We start from the raw sequence: 20303 nt of genomic DNA on the forward strand, positions 1-20303 counted from the left end.
GGAGATGTAAGGCTTCTCGCCGTTTGTTATTCGTCCCGGCTACGTGGTTGGTAAGAATTTCATTTTTGAATATCGGTAGAGTATTTCATTTATTTATTTGACTAGTATGACACATTTGAGAGTTATTTAATGTTGATGGAACAGTTATACGGCTTAAAGACATCTTGCGTACGCATGATATTGTTTCGTGTGTGTGATAGCTCGCATGTACGTTAGAATATTACCCTGCATTGGCACGGTAACGTATCTTACCCGACTGGTAAGGAATCTTATTGGATGATAATATCCTGTTCTTACGTACACGACGACTATATATATTATATTTATGTGTTATTTATATTATTAAATAATATGCATATAAAACTCCCATGCTGATATTTCCCCTCTCTGTTTGTCTCTCGTGTATTTTAGAAAGAAAAAGACATGGGTAAAATGCTTGCTGAGATACAGAAGGCCTATGGATACAGAGAGAGAAAGAAAAAGAGTGACCCCACGTTTCTAGCGAAGGAGCGAAAAAGACAAATCCATTATCGCGTTCCTGTTTCTGATCAAGACATGTCGACTCTTGAAAAAGGAAAATAATGACGTGTTTATATTTCTTTTTTTTTTCGGAAAACATTTCTTTTTTGAAATGAGCAAATTAATGATGTAATCCCCTCACAATTTTCTACACATTTCATTTTCAGACATCCTCAAAATTTAATATATCATAACATGATTTAGTATAAAGCTTTCCCTCTATTAATCCAGAATGAATGACAGATGATATTTGTTCTGACATATCTTAATATCAGGGTATGTTTTTTGCCTGTACAACTATTCTGCAAAAAAGTAGAATTTCAAAAATGTCATTTATAACATAATGACAAATTATGAGTGGATGACATCAACGACTTGCTCATTAGAATCTTCATAAAGACTGGTCAAGAAATGTTTTCTGAAGATGTGAAATTTAGAAATGTATTACCTTCCTTACTTGGTATACTCGGATTGTATTTTTGCTTCTCTTCCTTCTTAATTTTATTAATTTCGACCCGGATTTTCCCTTTAAACCTTGCCACATTATGTACAGGGGCAACGTAATGTTTATTGTCAACTGATACGTGGAAGGAGAATATTCATGATTCCTTAATCTAGTTTTTTTTTTTTTGTCTTGGCTCTCTATGAATGTAAAAAAAAAAAAAAAAAAAAAAAAATATGAAGATGTGGAATACGTCAATATAGTGTAAGTTTTAAGATACCGAAATGTTTGAGTGGATGATGAAACAGATGTGTTAATGCAAAGAAGTTTTAGTTACTTGAGGGTTGTGTTGGTTATAATTTCCACCGTTATCTAACGTATTGTTCCGTGGCTTTTTTAAAACAAATTTCATGACAGGACATGTGGAAATACACTGATACATCATACAAAGCTTCTGACACCTATATGCAACGTGACTACTTGTTGGGAATGAAATCTTTTATACTATTTTATAGAAGGTTCTTTTGGGTCTTTTTGTTAGGAGCAGAGCCGAAACACATGTAGCACAAGTGAACATTGTCTTTATAAGATTAAACTGTCAGCAGTCAGATACATTACCTTTATACGTTGGAAGTGAAATATTTGTCTGTTCACTCGGAGCTATTCAACTTCATCATGCTGTTCCAAACTGAATAATGTTGCATATCTATATGCGTTAACAGAGGGACAGAACTACATAATAGGCTGTACATTGTCCATTAGATATCAAAAGTTTCAGTCATTATATTTAAAACTGAATTTAGTTACGTCTCGGGTTAACTTTTTTTGTGTATGTTATCGATTAATTTTACTAACTGAAATAAGTCAAATCGATTATCCGAGGTTATGATATGTTCTAGGTGGCTATAACATGTTGATGTAGACAATATGCAAGGGCGAGTCTATCATCATGTTACTTTATAATTCACAGTAACAACATTTTGTATTATAGATGTCTGTCAGATACGTTACCATATCGACATGACCGTATATCTTCCTTGCACTCGTATAGGTAATAGATTTTGGTTTTTATTGTTGATATTGTTCCACCTTAATAATGTCAGATATCTAATCAATAAGATAACAGAAGGAAATGGACTATATTGCACATTTTAAATCAAGTTTCAGTCATACATTTCAAACAGAACATAATTATGTTATTGCGTAAATTTTGTTAATGCATGCACATAATGATATCATGATGAATGTATGACTTTATATTACTGAGCAGTGTCAAGGCGATTAACTAGGGTTATAAATATGAATGTTTATGGTTGGTAATTCATTTGGATGTAAGATATAAAGCAAGATTGAGTTTATCGTCATCTTGAGATACAAATCTAGGTAACGAAATTTTGTGGAAGAAGTATGTCAGATACGTTACCATTTTTTTCTTTCCTTGTAACTCGAAACGTATGAAATCTGTTGTAAAGTGCGCTTGCAATTAGCTTTCTTTGATAATTTCAGTACTTATGTATGACTTTTATTACTGTGTCAAAGCAATGTAAGATCAAAGTGTATTAGAGATAATAATTGCGATATAGGGTTGTGTATCTTATACGAAAATATATGATTTTGGCGCTGATTTTGACTTACAGGCTTCAAACGTCAATCTTTTTTTTTTACATCTGGACCGATTAAAGTTCAAGAATTACTGTTTAGTCATGTGCGCATATTAGTTACGTTTACATTGAAATAGATATTTACATTAATGGTCCACAAATGATACATCCACAGCCATTTTCTTGTCTAAAGCCTAATGGTAACGTATCTGACAGGTGGTAAAAACTATGAAAAAATGTGTTCAAGTTCAATGCTATTTCTTGAAAAATGTGTTTGTGTCAAAAATCACCCGTTGGTTGTTATGTGTTCTCAAAGTATTAAAGTTTCTGAATTCAAATGAGTTTCGTGACTTTTTAAATGTCGAAATTTTATAGTTTGTCCAACCCTGTTGGTGCCCTTTTGTGGAGAATGGCCCATAAATGCAATGCGTTTTACTAGTCTATGTGCAAACTTTAAAAGTGTGCAGAAATCGACCACACAATGACTGGAGAAGTATAACGAGCATTTTCCGTTTGTGCTTTTAAAGTTTAGAACTATGAATGACTCCACTTCTCAGATTGGCATCTGGTCTGATCTCATTATGTCTACCCCCCCCCCCCCCAATACAGTTGATTCAAAGCTGTTAAATGCACATTATAGTGAAACATTATCACTGGTACATTGTAAGTTGCAAATGAAGAGTTTGTTTGCAAAAACCGATAAGTCCATAGTTGCCAAATGGAGATATTTGCGATTAAAGGTCAAGAAAAATAAAGAGAATAATAAAAAAAAAATCTTTGCTTCTTTTGACCATAACTTTAAAAATGTACCTTTATATGTAGTGACCAAAATATCATTTAAAAGGTATTATTTTGTACTTTATGACAGAGACCGTACTTCAAAATCTTCAAAAATGGACTTATCGGTTTTTGCGAACAAACTCTTCAAATACTGTATTGGGATCATAACAAAACATATGTGACCCTCCATCACACAAACCAACAAAAAGTCGCCTGACATGAATATTTGGTTGACGGCAGATTCTGAAAGAGCAGCTATAAAATACACTATAAGTCAATGCAAACGGACTTACCTATACCCTATCTACATATTTCTCAAAGGTTTTCTCTGGCAGCATCAGCGTTTTTTCTTTGACTCAGCTCACTCTTGGCTAGCGTAGGTTTCTGGTCGATGCTGTCAACGGGCTATCGGGCTAAAATTGTCATTCTGATCGATGTATTCTTTTGGTCACCCAGATCATTCTTGACTAGCCAAGGGTTCTGTTTGATGCTGTCAACGGGCTATCACGGGCTGTCATTCTGATCGATGTATCGTCTCAGCCACACAGCTCATTCTCGACTAGCCCAGGTCCGGTTTCTGGCTGATGCTGTAAATGGGCTATCCCGGGCTCTTATTCTGATCGATGAATTCTTGTGGCCGCCCAGCTCATTCATGGCAAGTGTTAAGCCTACGGTTCTGGCCGATGTTGTCAACGGTCTGTCACAGGCTGTCTCTCTGATCAATGTAGAGTCTACCTTTTTCCCAAACACGTACGTTCTGCTTCATCGTCCCGGCCGGAGTTTCTTGTTCCGTGGTTTCTGTGCATGTTGGTGTGTCAACTTCCCTGACATATGAATTGAAAGAAACAATAGACCTACACCGCGTTAATAAAACAAAGTCATGCTATAATTCGATAAACAGAACACGGCATTACATGACGTGACTCCTTACTTAGAACAAGCCTGAAAACATATTGAAGAGATTTTGACCTAAAAGTTAGGCCTACTGGGCTGTAGACAGACCTCTATTGCTAGTATTGGCTCTAACGTTAACAATGACAGTTATAACTTATAGAACAAAAGTTATTGCATGTAGAACGGTTACCGGTAGTAGACCTTACCCCGGGGCGCTCCTTGTACAGTTATCTTTGCCTTCGGCGTTCGGGCTGTGTTTCGGAGTTAGCAGACTCTAATAGGCATACACGTTACATATGCAGGCCTAGCCAAGTAACTTAGCCCGGCCCAGTCGTGTAAAAACGCGACAGCCCTGCTCCGGCCCCGCACGGCGTCTGTTCGGGCTAGCCCATGGGCTATTGCTATGCCAAATTTCTAATTGTAAAGTGTTAGGCCTAACATGTTATTGTTAGATCTGGATCTACTGTACCTGGTAAACATTACACAAGATAGCAGCTTCGATCAAATTAGATCTAAAACATTAACGTTAGGATCTAGCTAACCGTTAAAGGTTAATCACTGACTGAAAACGAAAACTGAGTGATGAATCTAATTTGATTTTGTACCAACGACTGTCGATCATCTAAAAATGAGATAAAACCACATTAAAACTAAAAATCGTACCTATTCTCCTAAATTGTGATGACTGCCATGGCGAGAATGGAATTGACAGTGACACGTTTCCAGTCCACTTCAGGCAAAATTAATGTCTATAATGTTAACGTTACCAGGTGCCGTTCGTTATGGGTGTGATACTGGTGATGCATAGACCTAAATGTGTAAGTGTCTACCCGGGCCCGCCACACGTACATAGCTAGCTGCATGCATGGTACAGTATTCACCGCATAATCGGGACAGGTTGGGAGTAGCAAACACGGCCCCTTTAAGCGGGGTGCCCGATTTCGCGATGAGCACTCACCATACACTAACGGCATACGACATGCACATTATGTAGTGCACACACACACACACACACACACACACATGCATACTGACGTACTGTACATGCACATGAAACACAACCACGCTACCCCTCGGCGCGACCCTCTAGCTGTCCCTGCATTCTCGCAATGATGACGTAGAGTAATCGCAACTGGGTTCTTCTTCTGTCGCCTCTCTTCGAACACAAAATATGTGGATTAAAAGCTAGCACTTTCTTAAACATTCATGCGTTCTGTATAAATACATATCCACAACCATGGGAAATGATTACCCAGAACTGATGTGGGAACGTCAATGAAAAGTCCTTCAATCATTCAATCATCACGGCTTGATTGTTTACTTGCCGCGATCACTGCACTGTACATGTGTTGTAGCGATCTGGCTCGCCATATATACACATGTACAGAAAAGCGAAGGCGGGCAGCGAGCTGAAATGTACGTGTACTGGATGGACGGAGGTCAAAACACACCAGTCCGAAGCTTGCTTTGTAAGTTTGATGTAAACGACAACTGATAAGGAATCTTTGAAATATTGTTGTGGTATTTTGGTAGATATTTTGTGTAAAATATCAACAAAATCAAAGATCGCTTGAAGAAAAATTGTCCCGTTTATCAGAGGTCCCCGCCCGATTATCCAGTGAAAATAACGTGCATTGGAAATGTTTCTGGGAAGCGTATGTCATTTAAGCGAGGTTCCCGATTATCAGATGCCCGATTATGCGATGAATACTGTATTGCATTGGCACTCTCCTGCCACTGCGCTGTGGTGGCTTGCATAGGCGCAGCCAGGCAGCACAGGGCTAAATATAGCCGCGGCGCGTGCCGCGGCGGTTACATAGTCCTACAGTGCAGTACTAGTATGTGTACGTTTACGCGTACGCATATCTGATCGAGCGCTAAAATTGGATCGTGGCAGCTGTCAGTTGGCACGCAGCCAAGAGAAGTCATTAGTCTACGATAAAAAACAATATGAACTTTTTATTATCACAGCAGTAGAAACACATACAATATTTTTGTACCAATACCACAGTTTTGGTGATTCTTACATCTGGCATTTGAATATACAGCAAGGGGAAAAATGAAAGTGGACCTAAAGATATTGTTTGACCTGCAAGAGTACCACAAATAACACTCGGGGACTGGGTCGCATACTAGCAAATGGTGACGAACGGAACCATTTCGATTGGGAACCATTTATAGGTGCTCATCGGAACCATTTTGTGAGAACCATCTGATGAGAACCATTTTGGAGCCGACGAGAACCATTTGAGAACCTTTTTTTCTTAGAGTGTATATGCATAAAACAGCACTTGTGATATACCACACTTTCGGATTCTATCATCAAGTGGTGCTTGTTGGTAAAAACTTTGATACTCGTGACCAATGAAAGCACCTTGTGAATGAGCTCAGAGTTAAGGAGTGATTTCATCTACTGTCCATGGTAGCTATGATTGGGTAATACAACAGTCCCATCTGAACGCCTGAGTGACATTAGTGGTACTTGTATTTAATAAGGGATTACAGTACCTATTCATAATTTAGGCCCTACATAGTTTCAGAACATCTGTGGAAATTGGTGAACAAAGCCAAGCAGATGTGTTGATGGCAAGTACATGTAAAATCCCAATTACTAATTTTCCTTTTTACTTAACAGCTTCCTTCTTTTCCTTCTTTGTCTACATATCATCCATCCATTTAACTTTTTCTGTAAAAAAAAAGATGTACACAGAGTTTTTGCAGTTTATTTACATATTTCATACATACGTCTAGCCCGACCAGACGCTGTGCGAAGCACAGCGTCAGACAGACGGTGCCTCGCCATTGAAGTGAGGAATCACAACACAAAGTACAAAACTTATAACAATTTATACATTACTTAAAGACATTTGTACATTACACATTAAGTGCATGCTTATATTACAGAAGGTACATAAATCCATTGAACAAAAAAATTGCAGTTTCTAGCGCAACCCCAACCGTCGGGGTTCATCATTGCAGAATTCAAAATGGCGCGTTGACCACTCAGCAAATGCAAATTATGCGTTTGCGTGTGTGGCTGGAAGTGCAGCGATCTACTGCATACGTGCGCTCTTTGGTAGCAGCGGGCACGGTCCGATCGCGTGAACTCCAGAACTATCAGATGTACCGTTCGCACATGCTGCATATAATCTTCTTTTTCGGTTAGTTGTGAAATGTGTATGTCAATATCGATAACATAGCTATGTAGTGTCATTAATGAAGATTACATTTAATGAGCTTGAGGTGACAAAAAGTGATGTCAAGTATCAAAACTCAAAGTGATCGTAAAGCGATCGCTGAACTCTCTTTTATGTTGTGTGCTGTTCCGGTACAGCCCTGTCACTATTTATACAGCGACTGGGCTGTGTATAGTTAACGTACGTCATTATTCATGTGTGCCTACCCAGTCAGGAAAAAAAAACATTTGCAATGTTTAAAAAGTGTTCAGCCGTGAATGTTTACATCCCACATGTTGTGCTCTGCTTTTGAATTGTGTATTTAGCAAAATACTTGAATGAGAATAAAAAGCAGGCGTACTGTAGGAATTTACCCATTCTTTTTGTTTCTTCATCAAGCTGCTGACTGAACTTGTTTTAGACCTGTGCATATGTACATTTAGCATGCCATTCTGACCAGTATCTTCTTGTGTGTGTTTGTGTGTGTGTGTGTGTGTGTGTGTATGTGTGTGTGTAGAAAAACAATGTGGAAAACTTGCGTTTTCAAACAGACTTGGTCAGAATGGGTTAAAAAAAATATTTAACTTACTATGCACAGGATTGAAAGCGGTGTGGCTTCCTGACACAATTGAGCCCACCTACTTCTACAGAGATATATTTCTGTGGAGACGTAACCCACAGTAGTTTTACTGACAAAATGTTACAAAAGGGAATAACTCAGCAGGAGAGCCATGATGAAGGCGAAACATGGAAATTTTGCAGCATTAACTGAAGAGCATGATCTACAATTGTAATTGACAGTTTTAGAGATGTGTGGTGGAATATAACAAGAAAATCAAAGGAAACCAAAACCCAAAGAGGAATGCAGATTGAGTGAAAGGAGCAACATTAGTAGGACACACTCAATTAAAGTTTGAGGAAAATCAGACAATTGATGCAAAAGTTATGAATTTTTAAAGTATTGGTGTTGGAACTGCTAGATGAGGAGACTACTAGAGGTTATGACGTCACATGTGGACAGCAATATAAAGAAAATATAAAGGGAATTCCACAAAAATTCACTTTTCTAGCATAATGAAAGAGCACTTTGATTAACCGTTCTCAGAAAGCAGGGGGAATAATTGCTATCCTTCACATATGTCAGTATCAAGTTGATGGAATGTATAATTTTCATGAAAAATGAATAACAAAGAATATCAAAATTGATTTTGTGTAGAAAACCTAAGTTCAAATTTACATGTGAGATGTACACGTAAGGGCCATATGAGCAACATGCATGGCAAAGCTTCCCATTCACAGTGGATTGAAAATAATTAATATCAAGTCTACAGCACCTTCATGCGGAGATATTTCCCACCGAGAGTTGAGTTCATGTAGACTCCAGTGTAGCAAAGCATCATGTACCTGATCGCTTTCAATTAAAAATCATCACACAATTGATTGTTTGACCTTTGTACCATGGAAATTGGGATTGATACATGAGTCCAATGGTCAGTGATCATGAGTGATCTCAGTTATTTTTAGCAGAGTTACAAGGGGAAGAATCATTATGTAAATTGTCTTTTTACCGACAACTTCCCTGTTCATATTCATCATGTAGATTGAGTTAATGGAGCAATATCAGTACGTTATAGAGCACATCTGCAGTAAGTTTGAGCAAAATCAGACAATCCGCTCAAAATTGAAGAATTGTTATAGTTTGGTTTAGCCAACACTCGATGAGAGGACTGCTACAGTTTGTGACTTCACATATGTACCATATGTACAACAATATAATAAGATATAAAGAAAATTTCATGAAATTTATTATTTTTTTTAATGAAAAGTACACAAGCCTAGTATATCTCCATTCTAAGTATTTTTCTCTTTTTTTTTTATTCTTCCACATCTTAAAACCAGAAACATATGTGGCGTGAAACTTACATGTAGACTGCAAATTGGAGCCAACAGCATTTTTTTTTTCACCCATATATACAAAGCAGAAGCTTATTGTGTCTGTGTGTATTATGAGGCTGTATATGAAAGATTTGTTTCTATAAATTGTTTCGAGACTTGGTGAATTGCAGATTAAGACAATAATTACGAGTACAGTCTGACCTCTATCATCTGGCCCTCTTTATCCGCATACACTGTACCGCCTAGCAGTGAAGGTCCCCCCCCCCCCCCCAAAAAAAAAAAATAAATAAATAAATAGAATAAAATAAAATAGTGCTTTCAAACACAATTACAGAGCTGTAATTATGTTTGAAATCATTATTATTATTTTTTCTTTTGCCTTCACTACTTGGAGGCATTTGGATATTGAAAGATATGAAAGAGAGGGCCAGAATATAGAGGTTAGACTGTACTCATAATATTCTCTTGATACGCAAAGGTTGAATTCATTGGTAAATTCTGTTAGTTTTGTAGGAGTTTTACAGCTCTGTATAACTCCTACAAAACTCATAGAATTTACCTGTGATTATTATTCTCTTTATAAACATGCAATGAATTTTACAGTAAAGGTGTTTCAATATCATGACTATGATTTTACATGTAAGTATGTAGACTAGCATAAATTCAAATTTTGTTATGGTGTACACTACCTACGTAGATACTACTGGGTCAGCAGCCTACTTGATTTGATTTGATTTGTACTCATTGTTTCTTCCATATCTGGTCAAGTCACTTATCTGGACTATCATCTTTCCTGACATGGCAGGATAACAGACATCAGTCCCGGCATGGCCGGATAATACATGGAGATGTCGGACTCTATAGTATACTATGGGTTATGTAGACAAAAACTTTTGTATGCATTTCACTTTCGCGAATCATGGCATACGAAAACATCTGCTTTTACAGTACTTAGACAGATCTGCACCATTCTTCAAAGACACGGGTCATTTTTTTCCTCTCAATCTTTCTGCACGGCAGGTTCTCACAGCTCACATAGGGAACTCGCTTGGTGCCAGCAACAGCAACTCAATAGCCAACGAGCTTGTGAAGAAGTTCGATAGTGTGTCCCGTGTAGACTTTGACAGCTACCTGAAGTTCCTCCAGGATATACAGTTCCTGGTCATGGAGAACATGGATCTTGCCAAGCTGGAGGAGGTGTCCTGGATGATTTGTGGGAGTCGGTACGAGTCCAGGCCCAAGGCCGTCCTGGGCCAGGATGAAGTCTACAAAATGTGGAGGATCTTCAACTTCTTTGCAGAGCCTGGCAAGTTTCCTGTGATTCTTGATAATGAGGTAATAATTGCATTCCACACTGAATTTCTTAGGTTTGATGGGGATAACTAGTTAAGCTTTACTCCTCAGGTATAATGATTTGATGTGGAGAATACAGTTTGTTTCTCTAGATTTCATTTTACGAGTGGGAAATTGAATTATAATTATTGTTGAGGTCATATTAGGAAACCTATGAGACAGTGACATCATTACATAACTATCATCTAATTTTCCTCAATAAAACGCTGATGTCAAGTATTTTGTAAAAATGTGTAAAGTTTGTCCTATTCTATGTCCCTTTATTCTATTCATCAGAGTTAGCATGAAAATGGACTGGCATTCCACTTTAAAATCACCTAAAAGGCTGCCAATTCCCCTTTTCACAAATTTCATAATTTGATATTGTAAATAATGGCTGGAGGTTATTTTTCAGTCCGTACCTGCTATGTAACACTTATATATTGTCAGGTTTTCTCTGACAGCAATGATAGAAAAATTGGCTTCTGTATCTGGCCACTGGAATCAAATGATGTGATATTCACTTGCTTCCTAATCAAATGCCCCAAAGCAGACCATGCAGTTTCTGATTTTAAAAGAGAAGGCTTATCTTTCAGTTTCACATTGTGGCTTGTACATTTGATCTCATCTGACAATAGGAAGCTGTCATCATGTTTGAAAAGCTGGTGGTTGCCATGGGGAGCAAGTGGAGTTCTGAGGACTTCCTCTCCAGCATGGCTTCCACCATCCCCGACACAAAGTTCACCAGCTGCCTGAGGCTGTTTGAGCGGCTCTACGCCAGAAGCGTGGATAAGATGTGTGCCGTTGAGGGCATTGCTGAAGTCTACAACACTGTGATAGAAGAGGTAGAAAAAATGGTAAGTATGAGGTCTGAATTACTCATCACTAGGATAACTCAAAATACTGATCAGAAAATGTAGAGCAGTATTCAAAGTCAGTTTTGGATCTGGGGGTGGGGGGTGCCAGGTGAGTGACCCCCCCCCCCTTTAATTTTGTTGTTGTTGTTGTTGTTTTTTTAAAGACCTAATAAAATGGTTTAGGCATTTTTTTCTCAATGATGTAATAATATTAAATGTTAAATTCTAAGGCGTGACAGATTTAATATCACGAGCGTTCGCCCGCGTCCGGCATGCCTTCTTATCTGTTAAGTAGCCAGCTTGGCTCGAGCTTGGCATGTGCCCATGCCGTCCGCGTTCGGGAACGCCAGCTTAAAAGTCTTTTGTTTAGTGCCTTTGTTTCGAACACAATAGCGTCAACTTCACTGCACCCAATCGACCACGAAGCCATCGCTCCATGTAGCCAGCGTTCGGGAACGCCCGGATTAAGTCTTCCCTTTGTCTTGTGCTGAACACTTACACAGTTGATTTCATGGAAGCTTAAAAAACGGACAAATTAGCAAACAAATGAAACCACCAAAGGCAAAGGCATCGCACTATTACGCGTTAGTAACGCTGTGATTACCTTAATTTGCGTCGACGAGAGGCGTAATCAAAAAGTATATCCGAAAGAGTATTTATTCCCCTTACATGAGCGTGAGACCACTCTTGTAAGCAGCTTCTCAGGTGAAGCAAAATGTGTGTAATGAAGTGACAAGAAAAACATTCACAATAGCTAGGTAGATTGACGGAAACTTGACACCCATGGCCGTGCCAGCCAGGCAACAGGCTGGTGGAAATTTCCAGGAACTTCAAAGCAGGTTTGCCGCCAGGCAAAACCGCAGGGTAAAGGAATTTGCGTACGCGCTGAATGGTTCGTAAACATCGTGTCAATTGCATGGGGCCTGGGAACAGGGGCTATGTATAGACCGATTCAATTTCGATGACCTATTCACCTACCGCCGCTAGCGGCGCTATAACGGTCGCCATAACTGGGGGCCAACGGGGGCTTCCAGCGAGCTAGCTACCCAGCGAGTTGCACTTGCAGCTCAGCAGCCTAGCGTACCCATCGCGCATAGTTAGCCGGGCGCGGCCGCTGCGCCGCGGCCGGCGACCGCCGGCGCCGCGCTAATATTGTGATTGTTTACTCACTGTGGAAAAGCCATTCAGCGGCTTTTAATGCCTTTCTTTTGGACAAATTGAGTGATTCAGACATATTAATCTACTTTGAAAGCTTCAAAGGAAGGATCAGGAAAACACATTGTGCAGTTGTTGGGTGCACAAATAACAGAAAAAATGGAAATGGAAGCTGCACGGCAGTGTGTGAAATTCAGACACCGCTGACGCCTGATAAAGTAAGGCAAAACTAAAGACAATTTAATAAGTGAAATACAACGGTATAAAATGCAGAGATTTCGAAACAAACTACTACTAGATTCTCTATTTAATTAGGTTATCACTGCATGATGTATTATTCGTAAAATATGTTGTTCATCTTAGAAGACAAGCTAGTTTAGATCAAAGAATTTGATAATTCACTTTTTCTTTTTTATCCTTGGTGTTCTACTTGCCAAAGTTAGAATACACTTCCTGGCTAGACTTTATTATGACAAACATTTTACAGCCTACACTACAGCTAAATAAAATGTTTCAAGATGCGTTAAATTCTTATATTGTTTCACTTCTTCAATGTTCAGCATTGAATTGACCATAGGCCTATTCAATTTTGGCCTGGAACTCTGAATTTGACTTTTGATAAAGTGATACTTATAAATATTAAACCATGGATGGTGGCAAACATCCGTTTCATAATCATACTAAGAAAGTATGATTTAAAAATCACTTTTGTAGATTATAATACAATGTATTAGGAGTTAGCGTGATGTTATGCAAGGTTAAACAGTAGAAGTTTTGGTTGTAGACATCAGGCGACGTAGTCGTAACTTAAGTTTAGGCATATACGGCCTAGAAACGCATTCCGTTTGGTTTACTTAGTTAGGCTTGCCTGAAGTTATCGACAACCGAAAATGATATAGGATGTAGGGTTCTAGAAGTCACATAGGTCTAGATCTAGTCTGGACTCTTGCCTAGATTTCCAGACAAGATCTAACGTTAGACAGATTCTACCCTGCTGGCCCGACACTCCCGAGTAAAGACAAAAGCGTGCCCTAAAAAGGTTAAGTTAACTGATAACTTGCAATTTATTGCACCATATCTAGCTCAAGATTCTTAATCATTATTTGTATTTAATTATATCAGTTAACTTGTCAACAGCCTAGGCTTATTAGCAAGACGTCTGCCTGCGCCTAGCAATAATTCTCCCAGCGGTTTTTATTCTCTTACACAAATGTAAATATACGGGGCTTACACGCGAGTACCCAAGTCATCGCCAAAGAGAGTCTACAAACATTCACGGATCGTACCGATATTTACCTTGAAATTCAAGTTTTGGCTACAGCCGTATGTCATCTACCCATTCGCTCATAGTCGGTATAAGTTGTTTAATTTTATTTGTTTTTAATTAGCTAGCGAAAAAAAAAAAAGTAGACTCTAGTTGTCACAAAGCCAGATGCGTCGATCGCTGCCAGCGCCAGAGATAGCTAGCTGGCCGGCTGGCGCCGGGTGGTAAAAGCACTGGCTGCCGCTGGCACCCTTGCCACGCACGCAGGGCGCTTGCCGACCCGGCCTGTTTGGCCCCCAGTTATGGCGTCGCCTTAAGAGGGCGCACTTCCATGAACAGTTGCTTGAATCGGTCTATAGTAACCCTGTGCTGTATAATACGAGCATGCTGATGGAGACACGTGCTGGAGTTGGCGAGAGCTAGCTGATGAGAGCTGCCTGCCTGAAACCAGGGAGGTACATACACATCTGGCTCTGCTGAAACTATGGAGCTATAGTACAGTAAAGTCGACACAATAAAAAAGTCCCGATTTTTGCCTTTGTTATTCCTTGAAAATTTCTTCGTCTTAGTCGACATTTAGAAGTCGACAACTGGCGTAAGTCGACCTGATTTTTTAGTGCCAACTGAGCTGAAATACGTGTTTATTCCCTCGTCTATCAGTCGACATAATTTTTTTTTCGCTCAAAATCTTATCGCCATTCTCTGAAAAAGAATTGTTTTCCCGCGAGTCGGTAATTCGCTAGTGTACGGCGTGGTAGCGTTCGCGCCATGCGTCCATTGTCTTGTACGCCAGATGAAATGAAAGGGCATACATTCATTTACATTCTTTGGAGAATTACATGTAGTTGCCTACCCAAAGCAGTTCACTTTCCCCCTTTTTTCCTGCTCGTTATTCTCAAAACGCACAAACTGTGTACACATACAATGTAAAGGTCCTAGTAGAAAATCATTATCAGAACATGATACACGTGTAGGTGTTTCTGTTTAACCGAATATTCTAACGTTAATTATTCCGAAGCGTTAATAGAAACCTGGGCCCGTTTTTAGAAAAGTAATCAAATGCAACTACATGTAATTAAATGCAACTGAAAATTAAATGCAGGTGTATCAAATCACGAGCAACTTTGCACATAAACGCAAGTGCGTTGCTGTAAAAGCTTGCGTTTGATAATCATATGAAACTAGAAAATAGTTGTACAAACCTGAAACTCAATTGCGTTGAAACGCAACTCTTAAAGTCAAATGAAGTCCATCAAATCACGCGCAACGCTGTATTCAAACGCAAGAGCGTTGCAGGGAAGACTTGTGGTTTTCGTAAGAAACTAGAAACTGTGGTTAAAAGCATCTCTTAACATCTACGGAGGTGCGTTATTGTTGAAAAGTCTTGCATTATTTTGTTTGTTTTTTTTGTACGCAAAATCAAAAATTAAACGCAGCTTTGAAAATCAAATGCAATTGCAAGTCCTTGTGATCACGTGGAACGCTGAATAGACTTGCGTTTGATAATCGTACGAAACTTGAAAATTGTAGGGAACTTCTTTAAAACTCAGTTGCGTTTCAACGCGATTCTATAAATCAAATGCAAGTCCATCAAATCACACGCGACGCTGTATTTAAACGCAAGAGCATTGCCGAGAAGACATGAGGTTTTTGTACGAAATTATAAGAAACTGCGTTTAAACGCATCTCTAAACATCTACGGAAGTGAGTTATTGTTGAAAAGACCTGTATCATTTTTTACTTCGTACGCAAAATTAAAAATTAAACGCAACCCCAGAAATCAAATGCAAGTCCATCAAATCACACGGAACGCTGAAAAGACTTGCATTTGATAATCATCCGACACTAGAAAATTGTAAGAAACTTAAACTCAATTGCGTTAAACGCAATTCTAAAAGTCAAATGCAAGTCCATCAAATCACAAGCAACGCTGTATTTAAAACGCAAGAGCGTTGCAGAAAAGACTTGCGGTTTCTGTACGAAACTAGAAACTGCGTTTAAACGCATAAAGATCTATACCGAAGCGTGCTATTGTTGAAAAGACTTGAAAAGAATCATATTTTTTTATTTCGTAACGGAACTTTCGCCGTGACCGAACTTAGTCTGCACTAGCAGGAGAAAGACATCGCAACATTTACACGTTTCAAACTACCGAAACGCATCGTGCTTCACGAAATGTCAGTGAAAAAATAGTAGCACATTATTGTTACTGCAGTTCGCTATTCCGAAGGTTTAAATCTCAGTCCAAAGTTAAATGAGTCCGACGATGGAAAGATATTCATCTTTACGAAGGTTAGTAATCCGAAAGATGTCGTTTCCGTATTTACAAATTTTTCTTCTTCTTTTTATTTCAGACTGGCCCGCGCCGTACAGAGCGGTAATGTTGCGAATCGGAGCGCGAGAACAATTCATTTTCAGAGTATGGCAATAGAAATTTAAACAAAACAAATAAAACATGGCGACTTAGGGAAGGAAAATCACACATCCTATTTCAACTCAGTCGGCACTGAAAAATTATCTCGACAGAATCATACGAAATCACACGCATATCTTCACAGCAACGCACTTGCATTTAAATCGCAAAGTTGCATGCACTTTGGGGAATATGCGTTTGTTTTTTCAAATCAAATTTAAAACGTACAGTGTCTAGAAACGGGTCCAGGTTTCGGATCCCGCTCTTTCAAAATCTCTCAAGAGATTTGGGTTTTGTGCAATGCCGTTACTAATCCGCGTGTGCTTGTTTCGCAATAAAACTCGAATGAAGATGTACACAGCGATAGAGGCTCAGCTCAGTAGATACCTGCCTCCAGTGACAATATTCATGTGTACAACAAAAGAGTTTGTGAGCCCATTAGCGCAATGTCTATTCATGACTATGTGTAGCTGGTGCCCGATCGATACTTTCATTGTTTGATGGCACATGACTAGTTATACATGTATAGGCCTACAGCTTGACTGCTTCCGCACAGGAGGAATACCAACCTGTCCATTCGCAAGTCGACCTGCAAAGAGAATCTCGCTTTTGAGCATTTCAGGCTCTTGGAGATGTGGAATTGGGTTGTGTAAAGCTAAAAGCCGCGTTTACACCATGTTCCCGGCAACCACGGCACATTTCAGGCCATCAAGGACAAAACGGGACGGACGTGAAACAATGCTGTGAGACGAGATAGGCAAATGTGACAGGCCGTGATTGCCGTGACTGATATTCGTTGATGTGACAAATAAATACGATTCATTAATCCGAAACCGCACGAATTTTGTGATTCTAAAGGTGCATTTATCGGGATATGAAATTAATTACATTACTCTGAAAACGAATAACACAACTTGTTCCTTTTAATTTCTGGGATTAACAAAACATCAGAAAGCAAAGCTTATTTAATTTTCGGATTTTTAGTCTGACATTGGGGGTTAGTAATTCGGAAAATAAGTATTGAAAATCTTTGAGGCAAGAAAATACTGTGGCGAATGTGGCTCTTAAATTTTTTTTTTGTGTGTGTAGATTACTTCTATTTTCCCCACTCCGTTCGTGTAGTACGGTGTATGCACTTTTCTTTCACGGTAGACTTTAACAAATTTCACATACACTATTTTGTATATGTGGGACTATAGTAATGACGAATGTTCAGAATGATGGCAAGATTGTACTTACTTTGACGTTTAGAATCCTGTTATGGCTTGAGCTGACATGAAGATCGTTTTGGAAAGACGATAAATTCCGGATATTCCGAGTATTTCGATAAGAAATTGCTATGGTTTTAGCGATTTAACTGTGTTTAGATACTGCACGAGTGATCGCGGCAGCTTAGTTCAAAATCACGCTCTTTCCCGCTGCGTATGCGTGATCGTACTTTTAGCCAATGAACGCTGCGTATTATCATAGTTGTCAAGAGAGGGCGTGGCTTAGGTTCCTTTTATCACTGGAGGACAGGGTTGGCCCCTGGATAAACCCTGGATAGCCCCAATAATAAACCTTGAAACCCGTCACATAATTATGGTATAAATAGGAGGAGCAGAAGATGAGATTTTGCAATTTTCATCAGCTGATTTCCAGTTCATCTCAGAAGATTGTTCCCCCCCCCTCTCTTTTGCTGAGTTATCCGTACAAGAGCCAAAGTAAGTATAAGTTGTCATCAAACATTATTATAACAGAATATTTGCAAGTATGTTTAGGTTAGTTGATAGAGGTCTTGATGACCTAATAAATGAGATGAAGATGTTTATATTTGGTCTTGATGACCTTGGAAAGGAGTTCATGGATGTTGATGGTAGCGGTCTTGATGACCATTGACCTTGAACTGGTGATGATGTAATAGATTCTGTGAATGTTTCAAGTTTACTTGATTCAATATGACACAATGTTTTTGGTATTAGAAGAGAGGAAGATACATAGATATGATAAGTCAATACTGCATTTTAAAATGATGCCATGAAAGTTATATTTTTTTTTCATGTCCCACGTAATGTGATTTCCAAGGCGAGAGTCAGTTTCGATACATGCGCTTTTATACTGGCTATATAATTCCAAATCTTATGCGCGGCTGTAAATTAAACATGGCTCAGGTCAAACTGACAGGTAGGCCAACTGTTAGTGGCGGCCGTGTTTCTTGGTCCATATTCGAGTCAAGGAGATCACAGTACGAGATTTATGTCTAGAATGTTTAACAAACAAATTAGTAGAAAGAGCAGAACAAGCAAAATGGTTCATCAGACTTTATGTTTTCTTCACATTTTATTGACAACAAACAGCACAGTAACCATGTGGAGGCATAGACGATGGAGGGTTAGGGGTGTTACATAAATGTTTGAATCTTTTGGCAATGTACCATAAAATACAAAAAATGAATCCTCAATAACATTATGGTACATTTTCTGACGTTACTACGTCAAGCAATCACATGCCAGAGTATCTCATTAGTAGGACATGTATAGACAAGAATGTAATTTGAAATTGTATATTGCATAGACGATATAGATTAGTTTTACTAGAAGCAAATTTTCTGTGTATTGAGAGTACATAGTACTCGGTACTTGTCATTGGAAGATGACAGTGATAGGATGTCAATGATGAGGCAGTGATATATTCAGTTACCCTTATAAAAAAGTACTATGGTTTTACCATAGTACTTTTACAATGGTAATACCATAGTATTACCATAGGATGGTAAATTGACAGATGAAGGCAGTACATTTACCATGGATTTACCATGGTAAAAATACCATGGTAATACCATAGTATTACCATGTATTACCATGGTTTTACCATAGTACTTTTACAATGGTAATACCATAGTATTACCATAGGATGGTAAATTGACAGATGAAGGCAGTACATTTACCATGGATATACCATGGTAAAAATACCATGGTAATACCATAGTATTACCATGTATTACCATGGTTTTACCATAGTACTTTTACAATGGTAATACCATAGTATTACCATAGGATGGTAAATTGACAGATGAAGGCAGTACATTTACCATGGATTTACCATGGTAAAAAATACCATGGTAATACCATAGTATTACCATAGTTGTACCACAGTAGTACCATTCATTACCATGGTACTTCCATGCCATGAGTACCATTCTTTCATGGTAGCACTTCCACGGTAGTAACCACGGTAGTACCACGGTACATCCATGGTAGTACCACGGTAGTACCACGGTACATTTCCACGGTACTACCACGGTAGTACCACGGTACATCCACGGTAGTACCACGGTACTTCCACGGTAGTACCACGGTACATCTCACGGTACTACCACGGTAGTACCACGGTACCCTCACGGTAGTACCGCGGTACATCCAGACGGTAGTACCACGGTTCTTCCATGGTGGTACCACGGTCCTTCCATGCTAGTACCACAGTACTTCAAGTATCACATAGTATCACATCATCCACAGAACTACACTAGTATATAACTGTACTAGCACAAAATAATACTTTAAGTTCAACCCACTCACCTCATATCTTATCATATATGCTTTGCATGGCTAATTGTGGTAGCTTGAATGAAATGCTCATTATAAGCAATAATCTATGCCATTGCACGTCTGCATGACCTTGTGGAGATCATTATGAATATGATTTAGTGGGTTTGGTGCTGTTGTATTTCGATGTACTATGAGATACCTAGCAAGTATTAAATGAGTGTGTGATGTCAGATGAAACGTAACCAAAAGTATTGATCACTGACTTCAATAAATTCACACACACACACACCATTCACATGAATGTTTTCTCAGTGCAGCTCAAAGTAAAAAAAAAAAAAAACAACTAAAATCCAAGGACTCCACATGCCCATTCACCCCACACTTTTGATCACGGGATTCACAGGTAGATTTCTAGGCTTTACACTAAATGTTACACCACGCAAACGA

At 38.8% G+C, this 20303-nt stretch overlaps 1 protein-coding gene across 1 annotated transcript in view; it reads left to right on the forward strand.

Annotated features, from left to right (window-relative positions):
* Window positions 1–20303, forward strand: part of LOC140228009 (uncharacterized) — a 102601-nt gene that overhangs the window by 10468 nt on the left and 71830 nt on the right. Inside the window, exons 2-3 of the mRNA XM_072308405.1 lie at window positions 10329–10643; window positions 11279–11497. Coding sequence (XP_072164506.1) covers window positions 10329–10643; window positions 11279–11497 — 534 coding nt within the window. The remainder of the gene's footprint in view (window positions 1–10328; window positions 10644–11278; window positions 11498–20303) is intronic.

Source organism: Diadema setosum, chromosome 4 (assembly GCF_964275005.1).
Source record: "Diadema setosum chromosome 4, eeDiaSeto1, whole genome shotgun sequence".
In the NCBI taxonomy this organism is placed as follows: domain Eukaryota; kingdom Metazoa; phylum Echinodermata; class Echinoidea; order Diadematoida; family Diadematidae; genus Diadema; species Diadema setosum.